The 18364-nt window shown below is 30.2% G+C and overlaps 1 protein-coding gene across 1 annotated transcript in view; it reads left to right on the top strand.

Moving 5' to 3' along the window:
* Positions 1-9624: 9624 nt before the first annotated feature.
* Positions 9625-18364, top strand: part of LOC118189344 (inactive tyrosine-protein kinase transmembrane receptor ROR1-like) — a 547474-nt gene continuing 538734 nt past the window's right edge. Inside the window, exon 1 of the mRNA XM_085825243.1 lies at positions 9625-11427. Within this exon, the coding sequence (XP_085681369.1) occupies positions 11316-11427 (112 nt within the window). The 5' untranslated portion in view covers positions 9625-11315. The remainder of the gene's footprint in view (positions 11428-18364) is intronic.

Raw genomic sequence — 18364 nt, forward strand, 5'->3', positions numbered from 1 at the left:
GATCCATAGCCGAAAACAGAAATTTCCGCTACGGCATCATAGAATACCCTAATAACTGTAATAGCCCAAAAGGAGTACTAGTAACCTCAACGCTTGTCGACCTATCCAGAACGGTTATCCCGGTGAGAGTCGTCAATGTAACTGAGAAGGTGAGAATTATTAAGAAAGGTGAAGTGGTTGCAGCATGTACCCCAGCAACCACCGTTGAAAGAAAGAGTAACATCCAAGAATCCGTGTCTTCAGAAAGAATGACATCAGAGTTACTTCAGAATGCGCAATTAAACGACGAAGAGAAGAATGCTGCCGATCGCGTCATTAAAGATCTTCAAGTTGTTTTCTCTCGCTCGTCTTCTGACGTGGGTCGAACTAGTTTGACACAACATAGAATCGATACCGGCGATCATTCCCCGATCAAGCAACATCCAAGACGTCTACCGTTTGCTAAACAGGAAGAGGTACGAACACTTTTAAAGGATATGGAAAAAGGCGATGTCATCGAGCCTTCAGCAAGTCCATGCACATCTCCTATCGTCCTAGTCAGAAAGAAAGACGGCTCAACAAGATTTTGCGTCGACTATCGCCGGTTTGAAGTGATGCACAACTTTGCACGAGAGCGAGTCAACTTGGCGACGGAGAAGATGGACCCGTTACGACACAAGAGCTACTGAACATCAATTCCACGAAGGAGACAAGGTGTGGTTGTGGAATCCGACTCGACGGAAAGGCCTTTGTCCGAAATTACAGTCACCTTGCGATGGTCCGTACACGGTCCTAAACAGACTGAATGACGTCGTGGTTCGGATCCGTAAGTCTTCGAACTCTAAACCTAAAGTCGTTCATTACGACAGGTTAGCTCATTACTATGGCCATAGTACGTAATGTAAATAATTGTAAATAGTATAAGACCATGGTCCTTTTTGTTTCGAAATGTGTATTTAGTATTTGATTTGTATTTGATAGCATTTGATTTGTTTTATTTATTGCATTTATTGTTCATGTTGTTTATTATCGTAATGTGATGCTTATTATTGCATTTATGCCACATTTGTAAGTTTGGCTTCGTGTCCAGGGATTGTACTGCCCGGGACGTGCAGTCCTTGGGAAGGGGGTAGTGTTACGAATATGGTATTTAAATAGTTAATGTTAGCTCAATTATAAATTAAATGGTTTTATTTCCCGTGCAATGCAGCGCGTGATGAATATTAAAAGAAAGCTAAGTCGGAAAATTGAAAATACAAGAGCGCGTGAATTAAACATTTAATAAATATCTCTTTTTGATTTCGAGAAAGTACTAGAAAATTCTCGCGCGTGATTTTTAAAATCTTATAGAAGGAGGAAAATCTCTCAGTTCGTAGTAGTTACTTAGTTTGTTGTTGTTTAGAAAGCTGCTCTTGTTGACTGTAGCGAATTCGCGGATTAGCTTTCTTTAGCTGTTTTGAATTAAGTTCTACTGAATGTTTGAGTAGTTAGAAGATAAGTGATATATTGTGATACTGCACGGTTATTTGAGGACATTTAATCATATTTGTTGTGATAATAATAAATTTTCTTCATTTTTCATCGGACTAGTGCATTCATTTCTTAACGAACCCGTACGCACGCAACACTATTATTTTTGAAGTTATTCATACTACTTAATATGAAGAATATTGTATTTTGTCGCATATTTATCCCTCAGACATTTTAGTGCCAGATTCTGAAAATTTAAGAATTAATTCGTTGAGTTTTATCTTGATTTTTAATAATATTCCACCATTTCAGGCATATTGACTTTCCTATTGTATTTTAATTAATATTATATTTTTGAATTTTTGGCTGTAAAATTCCCTTTTTACAAGTTTTTGTTTTCACAATCGGGAAACGTTTCTGCATTAATTATTATTAAAAATTCTTATTTACTTTACTTTTAGTAAATTTCTTCTAAATATTTCTACTTTTCATTTATAAAAACATGCAGCATTTCTTCTTTTTCTTTAGTTCGAAATTTAGCTAGCATATTACTTTTTTATGCAATGATTATTCTCGTTTCTTACTCAAAAATTCTTTTTATACTATTTCTCTTTATAGTAATATTTGTTTCAGAGTCACTTTGGAGTAGAATATTAGATAATTAAATTAAAATGTAAAAATGTTTGAAAAATTTTGACTTTGTTGCACTTTTAAAGGATTTCAAAAGCAAGAATTATATTCACCAATAGAAGAAACTAGAAAAATTGCTCAAGATCTGATGATTATAATCTCTACATCATTTCCGACGCCTTCTCTCCCCGGCCAGACCGTTCAACGTCTTGTGCCCTACTGGGATACTTAGTCAGAGAGCCGGCAACGTCGCGAGCTCAACAGCGACAGCCCGGCATAAGAGTATCAAATAATAATAATAATAATCTCTACATATAAATAAAACAAAGAGTCTGTCTGTGTGTGTGTGTCTTTCGTTTGCGCTGCGCGTAAGCTAATAGACCCACGGCTACGAAATTTGGTACATAGGTGCATCTAGACAAGAGCCAGTGCACCTCGAAGCGATTTTTTCGAAATTCGAATTAGAATTCTTTTTATTTTGTTTTGTGACGAAATCGCGTCATTTTGAGATATAATGGGCTATAGGAAAGCGAGATTTTATTCTACGCACTCCATTTTCACATCGTGATAAAACGTAGGTACTTAGCTATTTTACGAACTTAAAATAAATTTCGTGTTCCAATAAATCGATTAAATACGGATTTGTTTAACAAAGTGAGCTTAACACCTTTTCAACTGGATTTTTCTAAAAAAAGTTTATGTTTAAAAATATACAGTTTATTTTTCTTTGATTTTTGGACACGTTAAACTTTCATCCTTGCGACTGCTTTTACAAAAAGAATTTTGGAAAAACGATAATATTTTGTATTTAAAAAAAAAAAAAAAAAAAAAAAAAAAAATTAAATGAAGCTTCCGAGTACACTTCTCACATCTCACATCTTTAAAAATGTGATTTTGGGTACAATTTTCCTTTCTTATTGTTGTTGATAGATTTTGATGAAATCGCATCATTTTGAATAGTATCATTCTTTTAGAAATATGGGTTTGGCAACAATTTTTCATCGTATTTCTTACGTCACTGTTTTTAAGAGATTGGCATATTTCATTGTCATTTTTACTTCCTTGTACGAAGTAAAAAGGAGTATTGTAATCGCGAAAAGTTTCAGGCAGCATATTTCAACGAAAATATCCATTTTGACCGCTATCGAATGCAATTTAACGATGTTTTTGCGTGATATCTGTGCGTAAGGACAGAATAAAAGACTCTTTTTCTTCAAAAAATTATAAAACTGCTTTAAAATTAATTCTGAAGAGAATTTTTCCTGGCGTCTGTACGAACGTATGTACGTACGTGCGTACGTACGTATCTCGCATAACTCAAAACGAGTATCCTCAGAACGTTGAAATTTTGTATATAGGACTGCTATAACATGTACATGTGCACCTCGTATTTTGGTTGCAATCGGCCTCACCAAACGTATATAAATATATTTATATATATATATAAGATTTACTTTGTAATTTTGTTACCCGGCTCAGTGATCTCAGTTTCTTTACTCTTATATGTTTGTAAATTGTACATTTTTTGCTTTAAAAATGATTGTATTATGTTGTTTTTATCTTCCGGTTAAGGTTTTTATGCCTTTAGTAAATCTGTATGCAATATTTTTAGACTTATCAACAATTTTAAAGTTGCCTAAGTGCCGCTAAGCCTTTTTTTATGGCGGCCATTGATGTTTACATTTGAAACTAATCCACAGGAGACTAATGGATTTGTTGCCAATCTAGAGAAACTTAGCTTCGCAACAACGAAGATAACGCATTCATTTATTATTGCCAACTAAATCATGCTTAATTCTTTCTGGAATTTTTTCGAGGAAATAAGTATTTAAGATTTACTTTGTAATTTTTAATACAGATATTTTGAGTTTTTATGTATTTTTGCCTTATGGCGAAGTAAGAACTGAATTCATTAAATGAGAAATACTGAATTGTCTGTGAAAAACTGTTTCTTTTTTGTTTTGTTTGCTTAATTTCTTTTATACATCATTCTAGCTTTATTATAGTATTTGAATAAAAGAGGTGGCAACGATTATATAATTCTATTCTTTAAATGATATAAATTTTGTGCGTTATGAGTTATAATATGAACGAAATATATAAGTTAACTGTTATATAATTATTGGATTATATAACAGTTAACCTATAATCCAATAATTATATAACAGTTAACTTAGTTTCCGTTATATAATTATTATATAAGTTAACTGTTATATAATTATTAATACTGTGTGAATCTAGCGCCAGAGTGTCGCTATGGTGTACAAATACTAGAATGAATTTTAAAGAATGCATTTATTCTATAGTGGTTTATGCGCTGTCGGCGAAGTAGATTTAATTCAATCCAATAAGTTTAAATGAAATGCAAGGAAAAATGCGTATAATTTAATATTCCGTACAAGGAAGTCATTGGTGTACACATCAGATTTTTTTCTATATATAATATAATTTTATTGATGTTTTTCATAAAGTTGTTCTGCAGAGTAAAATTGTGTGCGGAATTTTTTGTTTTTTGAGTTTCTTTCATGTTATTTTTTGCTTATTTCACTGTTTAAGATATTGAAAAGTTTTGCATTATTTTTTTTTTCTTCAACGAAAAGTTGGTTAATTTTTTTATTAGGATAATTAATATTTGTATTAAAGGATACAGCTTATTTCAGTGTACTTTTTGGTGCTACTTTGGTAGACGGTTGCACGGATTTTAGCGATTTTTCTTTTTGCGAGTAATACGTCTTATGATAAACCCATTGCTGGATAAGTTATTTATGGTAACCGATACTTTGTTGTCATTTTATTTAAAAAATAATGCGTTTTATTATGCAAAATTTCCGTTTTTTAAATATTATTTTTGGCTTCTAAATATTAAAAATCAATTTAATTTTGCATTTTTATTTGAAATAAAAATTTTGTTGTTTATAATATTTTATATAATTTTATGTTGTGGATGATGTAGTCAATGAAGTCACCTTACTTAAAAATTAATTGGTTTTATTAATATCTATAAATTTAATCTAATGTTTTAAACATTATTTATGGCTGTTAAATATTAAAATACAATTTAATTTTGCATTTTTTTAAAAAAGGATTTTATTATGAATGATTATTTAAATAATTTTAATTCTATGCGTAATGTAATCAGCTCCTTGATTGGTTACTGAATATCTGTGCATTACCACGCCATTTTTAAATTTTATTATTCATCTCTTCGAATTCCTCAGATTTCAAATAGAATGGATATGTCCGTTTCGAAGATGAATGTTGTTATTGGCAATTAGCAAGAATTATTGGTAATGGAATAAAAAAATTGCCCTTTGAGACCTTACTTTGGCCAACCTGGCTTTCCTAATCAAATATACGAGTATATATAATCAAATATGACCAGATAGATTTTGAGACCAGATAGGTCTTATGTCTAATTACCAGTTAGCTTTACATTTTCTTTTTCAATTAATATAATCAAATATATATATGTATAAATTTTTAATAGCGTCAGAGGAAATTTATATTAAATTTTTGGAGAAAACCTCGCTAATTGCTTCTTCAATGAAGTGCGAGAGATGTGGATCACAGATGAAGATCGTTAGAAGACTTTTTTTTTGGTACTTATCAATATACGACAGTAAAATACTTTAAAAAATGTAAGTACATAATTTTCTTTCATTTTATAATTTTTTTACTTCATAATTGTATACTTCAACTTTTATTAAAAAATTAATACAATGTTTTCAAAAATTCCTGAGATATTTATTGCCACATATGTTTTAATGTTAAATAGTTAAAGCCTATAAAACTTATTTTAAAGTATTTAAGTAATAATATTTTAATTCTTTTAAACGTTGGTATGAGGTTTTTAATTCGATATTCAATTTAAATAATATTTTAATCCAATTAAATGTTGGTGCAATGCTTTTATAGCGGGGTTTTTATTCTATTATATGAAAGTAATAATTTAACCTTACTCTTAACTTACACGCATTTTATACTCTTAGTAAAGGTATTTATTTACATTTGCCAGCCATCTTAAAAAACAACGTTTTCATCAAAAAATTAATCCATTATTCTTAAGGATATTTATTTTTTTAAAGTTTCTAATACTTTACTATATGCGTAAAATACGTAAAAACAGCATTTTTCAAGATGGCTGATGACTGTAAAAACCGCGCCAAAAACTGCGCCAATGTAAATCGCCAAAAATTCGTGCAACCGTCTACCAAAGTAGCACCTAATTTTTTTCTCTTGAAAATATCAGATAAAATATCATTAATTATACTTTGCTTTTCAGAATTTTTTGTTTTTTGTATTTTTTTATGTTATTTATTGCTCATTTCACTGTTTTTAAGAAATTGAAAAGTTTTGAGTGATTTTTTTAGGAAACAAAGTTCTTAACCTCCTTTATACCATTTGAGTTCTTAAGATTTTGCAAAGGGAAGTTAGTTAATTTATTTTTTAGGATAATTAATATTTGTTTAAGGAATATTGCTTATTTCATTGTAATTTTGTTATACGTAATAACTTTTTTTAATGAAGTTTTTCTGCAGAGTAAAATTCTATGCAGTTTTCAAATTTAACGTTTGGTGTTCCCTTCAGTCATTTTTCCGGTACATTTAAAAGCCAGACAAAGGCTGGCAGCGAAGCTGCTAGTAATGTAAATAAAGAAAGATATGATACTCATTATAAACCTAGTAATTTTAAAATAGGTGATTTACTAATTTATAAAGAATTTCAATACAGCATTATACAAATCCTAATACCTGTAAACTTTCTCCTCCTTTTTCAGGTCCTCCCAAAATATTAAAACAATATTCTAAAGTTACTTTTGAAATAGATAAGCCTAGCTAGAAAGAAATCAGAAATTGTTCATTCAACCAGTCCCAAGCCTCTTAATCCAGTTAGTGAATTTAAATTAACAATTAGAAATAGTAAAATTCCAGTTTCTGTGCAAAATGAATTTACTTTTTAATTTTCCAAAATTCTCTATTAAATTTTTTTTTCCAGATCATGACATTTAATACCTGAGCTAGACTTTATAAGCCCAATTATGACAAATTATTTCTCCCGATCTTGACCTTTCCCAGTATGGCTCCTTTCTTTCTTCCCAGAGATTTTCCTTTCAAAATTTGTTGTGCTCGTCTCCCATAGCCCAGAAGATGAGGAGAGGAAAAATTCTACCAACAAATTTTGAAAATCTAGATTTTATACCAGATTTTCGTTCAAAGACGAATGTTTTATTTACTTTTTTTCGACACTAGGTTTCACACTATGTGTGTTACTCCTTGTATCTTCTCTTTAGGGAGAATGCAAGCAGTGATAGCACACGTCCGCTGTCCCGCTAGGTATACTCCTAACACACCCTAAATTTTTTTTCTTCTTTTTGTTAGGAGATTCAACTGTGGTCATGAGACTGACTTGGGTTTTTCTACTTTTTATCCGTTACGCTCCTCTGATCATAGTTTAGCACAGAAGTGCTAACACACACATACACACAAATTTTAAAACCATTTTTTTTCTTTCTTCTTATTGTAGGGCAAATTTAATTATATTTTTCAAAAAATTAAAAAAGACTAACTTGATTATACAAGTTATTTGTCTTCAATTTCAGTTTTAATTTTGTATAAATCTGTATTGTTATTAAGTAATATGAAGGATTTTTAAAAGAAAAACAAACAAAAAAAACTTTGACAATAGTACAATGCCAAACACCAGTTACCTCTTGTTTAAAGAACAGAGGTTTTTTGACCTATTGTACTTAAGCATTACCAAACCACCATCAAGTTAGTACGCTGATGTCGTTGAAGAGGACATGTCAAATTTAATCGTCAAAGTGTTTATTATGTAGCATTGCATCATGTGATTATATTTTTATATTGAAATTTGAAATTTTTTTGTATTAAATACGTGTATCCTCAATAAGAAGAACTTATTTAATTAATTGTAAAATTGAGTAATTATAATTCATTTTTATTTCATTGAATATGAGTTTAACTAAATATGGAAAATTTTATTTTACTGAATATGAAAGTATATGAAAATATATGAAAGTTCATAATTCAGTATATACTATTATAGAAATGTGCTCATCTACAAAAATTTGAAAGACTTTTTAATGAACATTTACTTTGAAAGACTTTTAGTGAATTTTGAACATTTACCTGATGGAACGATTTTCATCAAGAGACTTCTAAAACAATTTTCATTGAACATTCAAAAATACACTGGACTTTTTTTCTAGAGGAATTAATGACATTTAAAATTATATTTGTCTTAATTTATCAGTTAGTTTATTTAGAAATTATATTGTTGTTGCAGTAATTGTAAATTAGTTGTTTAAGTTTTGCGTAATCTACGTATGAGATAGGTCATGAATCATGACGGGGCATAGGTAAACCTAACGGCTATATCCTAGATGCTTCTTCATGTCTTTCCTCATACACTAAATTCTCTCTTGCTTCGCTAATCCTTTTCTGCCGACCTTTCTTTTGAAGGGGGGATATGTAAGATATAGCAAAATACGATAGCTCCTTTAAAAAGATAATTGACGACCTCAAATTTAACATTCTAAGTTTGGTGATCTCCCCCATCCTAAATTCATCTATTCTCCCAAATTCGAGATTTTTCAACGTTACGTAACACTGCTTGAAAAGGATAACACAAACTAATAACTAACTAATCATAGCTTCTTTCTAGAATCACACCTACTCTGGTATAAAAACCATCTGTCAGCTAATTGCGTCACTTTTTCCCTAGCTTCCACCTTACTAATAACTCCTCGCTTCGGTTGCCCGACTAAACTGCCTGTATCTTAATTTTTTATAAACAATGTATATAGAAATTTATCATATTTAATTATGATTGAATAAGTGTCTGCCAAATTAATTGGGTATGTGTGAAAATAAAGACTGGAAATTCTTCAAGTTCATATTTTATTATCTTCATACGTAAACACTTCACCCTCAGTTACGACGACTGCAAGTTAATTCATATTTTATGCTTTAAAAATATGACATATATATATATATATATATATATATATATAATATGAAACCTAATTATTTAAGCTTCTTTAACCGAGACAATATAAATTTGATTTTACAGATTTTTAAACTGAATTTATTGAATGGAAAACGATTTTTATTGCAGAAATGAACATATTTATTCTCTATTTTACCGACTATTATTATTATAATTATTATGATTACTATTTGTGATTTTTCTTATGATACCAGACTAAACAAAAATAATTCAAAATACTGTGTATATATCCTCTTACATATTGCACAAATGGTTGTGGGAGAGGGAGGGCGAATCCTTTTTTAAGTGGAGCTTAACCCTTCCTCCTCTGCCCCCTTCTGAAATTCTGCTGCCACTCGCAAAGTGGTGGATCAACATTCCGTGGGTTCTCTTTCAAATACGAACGTATTCCACTAAGCCCTGCCGAGATTAAGTAAGCTTAGCCCCCTGCGCCAGATGGCGCGCAGTTCGCCGATCAGCTGTCTCCCCACTTCCTTCTCTCTTCATCTAGTTTTCCTCAAAAGACGTCTGCTTCACTCGCGATTTCCCCGAGCGAGATCGTCGGACTGGCAATTCTCCAACTCTGTAGTCTCCGTGGTAGTGAAGATGTTGAGTTGAGAAGCTCCGCGGACGACTTCGAAGTGACGGTGAGATCGCGGCGGGCGCAGCACATGTCCCGCTGCTGCCTGTTTGGTCCCGTTGAAGAATTTCGGCAGCCGCTAATCTTGATTTAGGGAGCAATTTCTTGTGTTTGTTCTACTAGTTTGAAACTGATGAAATATAAACATCAGTTCTACCTAAACTGTCGAAACTCGGATGTGAACAAATGTTTAGGTTTATACATACAAAAACTGATGTTTATTTCAAATGATGACTCTATAAAAACCTAAAGATTGACTTTTCGAAATGTTTACCCACAACAAACTTATAATTCTCACAAAAATCTCTGCGACATGAGTAGTTATTCTACATGAACAAAGCATTTTGAGGGTGATGTAAGACCCTTGATGGGCTTTTAAACTATTTTATGCTTGATATATATCTAGAATTACGTTAGACGTGAATGAAAGTGACATATTTCTAGACACTTCATTTCGTTTTGATGACGTATTCCATTGACACCTTTTTAGGGAGTTAAAATTTTTATATGGTTAATCGAGCTTAGAAAAACTTTTTCCAATAAAATTTGTATTGGAATGTTCTCTATAATTATAAAAAAGCTATCTGTTTCAAAAACTGTCTATACTACTGCGATGAAAAAATTCCGTAACTGCTATTAAAAGAGATTTAAATACAGTACTTAACTATTAGTTTCATACATATTCAGCACAGTTAATTGGGCATGGAGTTCTTCATTGATAAAGAATTCTCGCTTTCTTTATTTTGATGGCGTCTTACAGATATAATGTTTATTAGAATATTGAAGACTCAACTTAGAAAAATGCCTTTAAAAAGATGTGAAGAATACAAAAATAGACTGAAAGTGATAAATTTCCAAACATTTTATCATTCTTTTACCGTTTGATTTGTAATATATTGAAAAATTCTGGATGTCAATTATGTGAAAACTCAAGAAAACATTTAAATACTGGAAGAAGTATTTGTGGACGTAAACTTAATTTTATAATTATTTAAACAAGTGCGGTTTGATGTAGCTGTCCATTAAAGAGAAAAGTTTTTAAAAGGCCACAATAAGCTGTAATGGCAGAAAATGTTTTATAAAATTTAACTGACCAATTATGTGCGTTGTACATCCAAATATTTTGAAAGCTATGCATCTAATATGCAAGCAAGCAGATTAAGAATTCTTGGTAGTCGGGCACCTTGTATAGGTGAGCAACTGCTTGAAATATAACAATTTTACCTAAGAGAAATTATGCTTAAACAGATCTCGTGTCAAGAACAATTTATCGTACTTAATTGAACTAATCGAATAGGTAACTTACTGTACACTAAAATAACTGAACAATATGATATATTTTTATGTGCTTCAAAATAATCAAAGCATTAGCATTAAAGAAGAGTTACTTACAAATAATTTTTAAAATATAATAAATTAATTATTCTATTGTAAACCATTAAGAAAGACACAATCAACATTTTCACTTCCTATATGTAAAAAATATTCTTCAAAGTATGAGTCATTTTAAAGCAATGATATCAGAGTGCAATTAATATTGCAGGACATTTTATATACCAGAGTTTTGTCAAACTAAATCTAGCCAAAAATGATAGCCAAGAGACTGACAATGTACTTTTTTATTCTGTCAATGGCAACAGGTTCGGATTTGACCTTGGATTCTCTTGGAAATTCTCGAGAACCTTACCAGGATGAACCAGGTAAGACACATTACTTTGCCTTTATAAATACTATTTCATTTTTACGCTAAACTACTTATTAATATAGTAAGATAAAAAAATGAAATGAAGAAATACGAATATCTTCAATAAAAGACGTATAGGCAGTTTGTATGTGTATTTCCTAAGACTTTTCTAATGATCAATTTATATTTTACTATATTTCGTTTCAGATCTTTATTTTATAATCATACATACTTCCAAAGTTTCTATAATAATGCAAATTTATGTGATTTTTGTCAATACGATTGATTAATTTTTGAAACTTTTGCAGTCTGTTTCATATACATGTATTGCAGTTTAGTTATGATTGTTACTTTAGACTATTAGAGTTCCATTTTTAGAAAAGTCTCAAAATGCTTATTGTTTAAATTCTCCCTTGCATTTTGAGGTAAGTGATTTTAAAATCGAACTCTTCGAAATTCATATCCATACAATGAATACAGAAACTTTTGTTTTAAAACCTGGAATATTTTAAAACGTCGTCTGCGAGCCATTGAAGGAAATGAAACATACTTCAAACTGTGCCGTTGTAGGGAAATATTTACTGAACTGCCTACGAATAGCATTATTTATTTTACCAAAAATGAAAAAATAATATTCTGAGAGAACGAATGGTCTTTTCTGCATATTCCTGTCACTCTTTTCTTCTTATCTTACAAAAAGTCATTTTATAAGTATCCGGCTCATGATAAGTTCAGTTTTTGTAGAACACCATCATATATTATCCTACTTATATTTCGTTTCGAATCATTGTTAGTTTGTAGTATAAAACATGGCAACACAATCCAAAACATAAATATAAATTACATGCAGAAGAATTTTCAAAATTTCAAATTTACATAATTTGAATTCTTATTCACAAGCCACTTGTGCAGCAATGACGAATGTAGTTCAAAAAAGTACTGTATTTTCATTGAAGAAAGATAAATGTTTACTCTGTATGACTGTGATATTCATCTTGAGCACTGTGTATCTTAAACTAAAAGCAACAAAAGCGTATTATTCTTTGAAGGTACAATGAACATCCTACGCATTAGAAGCACTGCTTTTGAATCATTTTATAGTTGCAAAAAGTTGCAAGAATAAAATTGGGCTGAATTTACCAGTTTTAGTAGTAACTAATGTATTAATTTAATTTCTTTTGGTGTTCTCGTTGAGATATGAAGAAAAGATTTTCACTACTGTTTAAGGTAGCAGAAATTTACTAACCGTTCTACTCACCATTAACTAATAAAAAATAACAAGAAATTAAGATATTGGTTTACATCAAGTGTCTTCAAACTGTGTTGTCCTCAGAAACCCTGAATTCCATGCAAATCCTCTAAGGATTTCCGAAGTCAAAATCAATATTATAATACATTTTTAAATACTGTATGGAAAATGAAAGCTAATAATTTTCAAGAGCTAAAAATGTAATAAAACAACATTCTTTTTTATTTATATTATTATTAGAAATGGCAACAAAAGTGTTATTCAGAGTAATAAGAATTTTCTTTCAATTTTACACTTAATAGTGTGCGTAAGATGGTTTTCAACACTTTTCTAATACAAGTAGGTACAGCTTAATATGATCACGTTTATCCATGACTATTATGTCTGTAAGTATAATATAAAGTGCACATCCATTGCATAATGCGTATACATTATTTGTTTATTGGCAATTTATTTTGTTTAATGAATTTTTAAAGTTTACGTATTTTTACAGTTCTTAATTTCAGATCAATAAATGGTTATAAAATTAATTCATTTCACAAGGACTAGAAATTCAATTTATTGAATTTGAAAGTCAAGACAGTAGATACCGACAATAAGTAATACTGCTATCCGGAACATTCTTTAAATTACCCATTTCTATTTTAATAGTAAGCCTCCGATAGTCTAATGAATCGAATAATGTTTAAATTAATATTATCAACCAACGTAGTGTCCTGTCCAACCTTTGTTTTCAATCCCCAATGGTTTGCCTAGAATAAATTTTTTTGATGTGTTAATATTGACATTAACTCGCACGAAAAGAACTAAATATTTTTGACTGCTCAATGTTGATGTTAACCTTGTGGTGTTGCGTGGCCACAACTTGCCCGCAACAATAGTAGTGACTGCTATGAACTGGAAAGTACACAAACTCTTAAGAAGGGTTTAACTCCCTTTTTATTCCACTTTAGAAGTTATAGATGCGTTCACTTGACGCTCACAAACTACGCCAACCCGGCGGTTAACTAAAAATAGAAAAGTACAACTAAAAATAAATAACAATATGAATAAATAACAAGTCACTACCTACGAGGCTCTAAAAACGTGACTAACTTAACCGCGTTCTAAGATACAGCTGAGATTTCAGCAAACTTTCTTAATAAGAAGTTGAAAGATTCAACTAACTGCCGAAGTAGGCTCACAGGCCGAAACGCGCTGTTCTTAAATTTCTACCTAGCAACCTTCACGCTCGTGAATCAAGAAAGCACACCTACAAACTCGTTTCCCTTCTATTTAACTCAAAATTACTTCTGCTAAAAATTTGAATACTTTGCGCGTTCTACTAAAATTTACATACTCGGGCATTGGCAATTCCAGGGGAAAGTAAGGCTTGACAGGAAAGATAGCTTAAACTTAAAATAAATGTTAGTTAAAATAAATATAAACCCTACAACTTTTCGAACGCACAGAGAGAACCAAAATTTTTTTACTGTTTAATGATCTTCCACAGACTGTTTTTGATTACTCGCATTGTCGAAAATAATAGTTGTAAAATTAAACATTGATCAACAGTGAGTCCATGTTTACACAACTTCTTTCTCTTCGTCTTTTTGAATCCTGTTAACCAAGATGATGATATCGCTCTTAACGTTGTAAATATTAACTAATGTAACAATAAATAATAAACAAAGAACCCAAGTCACGACTTCATTCATCTCGTAATATTGTAAAACTAAAATCAAAACAGTTCATAGAATGTAAATGGTAAAATTATGTCGCAATAATAAGGCTTATGTCATCTTATTTATTATATTATTGGACTCTTAAAATTCACAATTTAAAGTATATAAAATAACATTTTAACTGTTTTCCAAAATAAAAGTGTTAAAAATTAGCATTCCATGTTTTACTGCTTTGCGAATCGTAGCCATCCTCATCTTTAAAACGAAGAACAATTAAATTAAATATTTTGACATTTTCCAGTATTCTTCAAATACTGAGTTAGTATTTTTCGTTTTCAACAGACTTTGTGAATAAACACGCCAGAAGAGTAAACAAAATTAACGAACGGTTTGGAAACTTTCTTATAACTCATAGCAGTAACAGTTCTTACAGGTGAAGATATTTGGATGTCTTCATCATCCGGAGACTGTCATCAATTTACATCTCAAATATAAATATTGTAGCGAATATAAAAAAGTACGGCAACACTTAACTTGCTGTGAGGCTCGCTAGTGGCCCAGCGGTTAAGTCGCTGAATACTAGTAGTTCAGACCTGGGTTCGAATACAAGGGAACGGGCTGGCTGTACGGGAGTTATCATAGTTTTCCCCATGTGTAACGTGTATATGAGACAGTTTCTCTTAGAAAGTCCTCCACGAAGGCATCCCTGCCCTTAGGCAGATAGCCCTACCGTGTTTTGAAGCAATCATATAAAACAAAACTTAACACGGTATGAACATTGATCAGCTGTCTGAGTTCATGGCACACATAAATTTCTTTTCGCCTTTTCTAATATAAGATAATTTTGGTGAAATACATAAATCTAAAATTCTTTTTGATTACTCGTCAAAATGCTTTCTTTTTTCAGAATTATTCTGCGTGTCATATTTTATTAAGTTGAATATATATTAAGTTGAATTTCTTTGAATATGATTAGATTACATAACTGGAGCAAAAAAGTTCATTATCTGGATACTGGGAAAAACATACAGAATTATGCTAACAGCATGCGTCATTATCTGTGTTTACATCCCTAGGACATTCGTTAATTGATCAAATACTAAACTTCCGAGTACTCTCAGACCATCAATTATTCATTAGCTTTTCCAGAATTTATTCGAAATTGTACCCTTAATTTGCTTATTCACGTTAGAACTATTTGTGATCATTATTCACACTTGGGAAGTAAAACAGTCACGTAGTCGATGTATTACTGAATACGAAACGAGTTCTTTTACTAACATTTAATGTGTTGAGTAACAATACTACGTGATATGCATTAGACACTAAATGAAGATGTTTAGCATTTCTTAGAATTTCCCATTTTAACTCAGAATCAAAATTCCGGAGGCCTCATTTTTGAAATTTTTCTACAATATTTAGCTGAGCATAATTTCATCCTTGATTTCAAGCTATTATCATTAAATCCTTTCAAATTCTTTTTAACTCCGGTTGTTTGACTGTTATAAACGCTTTTGGTATTCAGTTCAGAAATAAGAAATATTAAAAGGTATAACCACAGCTTGAGAGATTTAAAAAACCATATACATTGTTTTAATATCGTTATTAAAATTAAAAAGACAAAGATTTACTTTTAAAAAAGTTACTTTAAGAAAACGGCTTATTGCTATTAAGGTCATGAACACCTATTTTGTACTTTAGTACTTGTGCTACTTCATAAACTGAAAGAAATATTTAGGTTTGTATCTTTTTTTTTTTTTTTCATCGTTAGGTAATTCTGAAAAATATATTTGTATTTAGATTTCATTCTTCTTCTGTAATTCTTAATTTAATGTCTGAAAATGTTTATTGTATTCGCTGATTTTGTTTCCTGAGAGTGCTGATTTAGACTAGTTGATTAGTTTACCTGTAGTTCCAGTTAAAACAGGATTCGATTTCGTAAACAATGGAGAGAATAGAAAATGTTGTTGTACATTTAAAGAAAAAGTTATTTTTTTAGCTGCCCAAAATTTTTCTTTGGTGATTCTATTTTATGAAAAGGTGGAATTAAGATAAATTCTGTAAGTATTATGCGAAATGCGAAAAATTTATATACTTAAATAATAATATGAAAATTATTATAAAATTAGTAATTCAAGAAAGCTGGTGAATTTAGAAAATTATTGAATTAGTTTAAGAAACATCAGAATTTTAATATAATTCTAATGTAAAGAGCAGTAATACGACATGACAATACTTTCAGGCTAAAGGGGAAAGGACTTTTTTTGTTAATAGAAAAAACACCTTTAATTTTATCTATCAACAGTTGATCTGAATTGTATCTATAGTTATTACGATTCATAACAGGGTCGCAATGTTTTAATATAAACATGGATTTATTTACCAATACAAATCTTTGTGTCGGTGAGAATATTGGATCTACAGATCACTGTATAATGGAATGTCCTTTAACGAAACAATACCACATCAAATTTTCAGCAACTAATGTCATTCCTTTCAAAACATTCCTTATTATTAAGTACAGGCATTTTGCTTTTAATATTTCCGAAATTATGAATTTGCTTATCGTATTGGGAAAATATATTACTGTCTCGCTTAAAATATGAACATAATAATAGCATATTTACTTCTTCTTTAGTTTAATTATTTTATAATAGTGATTTTATTTTATGAGCGTAAGGCTTAAAGGTATGTTAGATTTTTTTTTTCGTCTGTTGAATTTTTTGAATGTTTGACCAAATGTTTCTAGACTCCATAAACTGTGGAGTAATTTTTGATGCAAATGTATTCTATTTTTAGTTTTCCATTCTTCTGTCACGTAAATATGTTTCGAAACCTATGCTTTTATATTATGTATTATAAGTAATGAACTTGATTTGGTTTTTATTATTTAAAATTATATAAATTTTGTTAATGAAGAACGTGGTACAATGGGATTTAATTGTTGGCAAAGACAGGTGTTCGTATTCATCGCCAACTGAAACTGAATTAACAGAAAACAATACCTCTTTCGCATGATAAAAAACAAAAATGAAGTTAAGAATAGTAAATAAGTAACAATAGTTTAAAGATTAAAAACTTTTCCTAATGGTAGCTAAAGGCTATTGATACTTATAAGTGTATTCACGAAGGAAAACCTTTAGTGTAAAATAATATGCGTAATACATTTATAAAATATAGAGTAATGATTGGGGAAATGCTTCAAACCATCATATTTTAAACAAAACTTTTTAGTTATTTAAAAGAAACACAAAACAATAAAATTGTGAAACATTCCAGACCTTCATTTTACGGCAGAAATAAATAACTTAAATTTCTGGAAGAATTAGTATATAGATACTACATATTTTAGTTAGCATATTACAGTGTAATCTCTCAACATTAAAATATCTATGCTTTGTTAAGCAAAAAGGAAATTTTATGGCAGACGCTCTTTAACTACATTGTGCTTAGGATTGAAAAAGAAAATGATTATTAATGAGTTTAGTATATTATAAATTGAATTAATTTCTCTTCACATCTAAATTTATAAAACTGGGATGATTTTATTATTAGTGATAAAGCCTTTTATTCGTTAAAAATCTCTATTTTTTTTAAATTTTCCTTTGACGTTTTCCAAAGATTTCTGAAAGTAATTTCGAATTTTTACTTTAGGCAAAATTTATATAGTGTTGTTGTATTTAATGTTTTCTTGCAAATGGCACTTAAAACCTGTGAAAATGTTAATGGCAATAAACCAATATTATTTTCATTCTGTGAATATATAATGCACACATTTAAGCTCACATAATTGATTCTATATTTAATGAATAGAGACTATGAATATATTCAGAAGTATTCATAGAAGCAGAAATAAAAATTACTCACATAAAGTATTAGAAACTGTATTTTAAACAAAGGAATCATGATTTATAAGTAATGAATTTGTTTAAAACCGCCTCCTCTGTTGATAATTCGATTGAAGCAATTTATTTCCTGGTAAACCTCTAGAATATTTCGGAAACGCATGTTAAGAATCGGCTCTTTTACCTCGGGTTATA

Source organism: Stegodyphus dumicola, chromosome 10 (assembly GCF_044657685.1).
Source record: "Stegodyphus dumicola isolate Sdum_Otavi_A_Nest chromosome 10, ASM4465768v1".
Lineage (NCBI taxonomy): Eukaryota > Metazoa > Arthropoda > Arachnida > Araneae > Eresidae > Stegodyphus > Stegodyphus dumicola.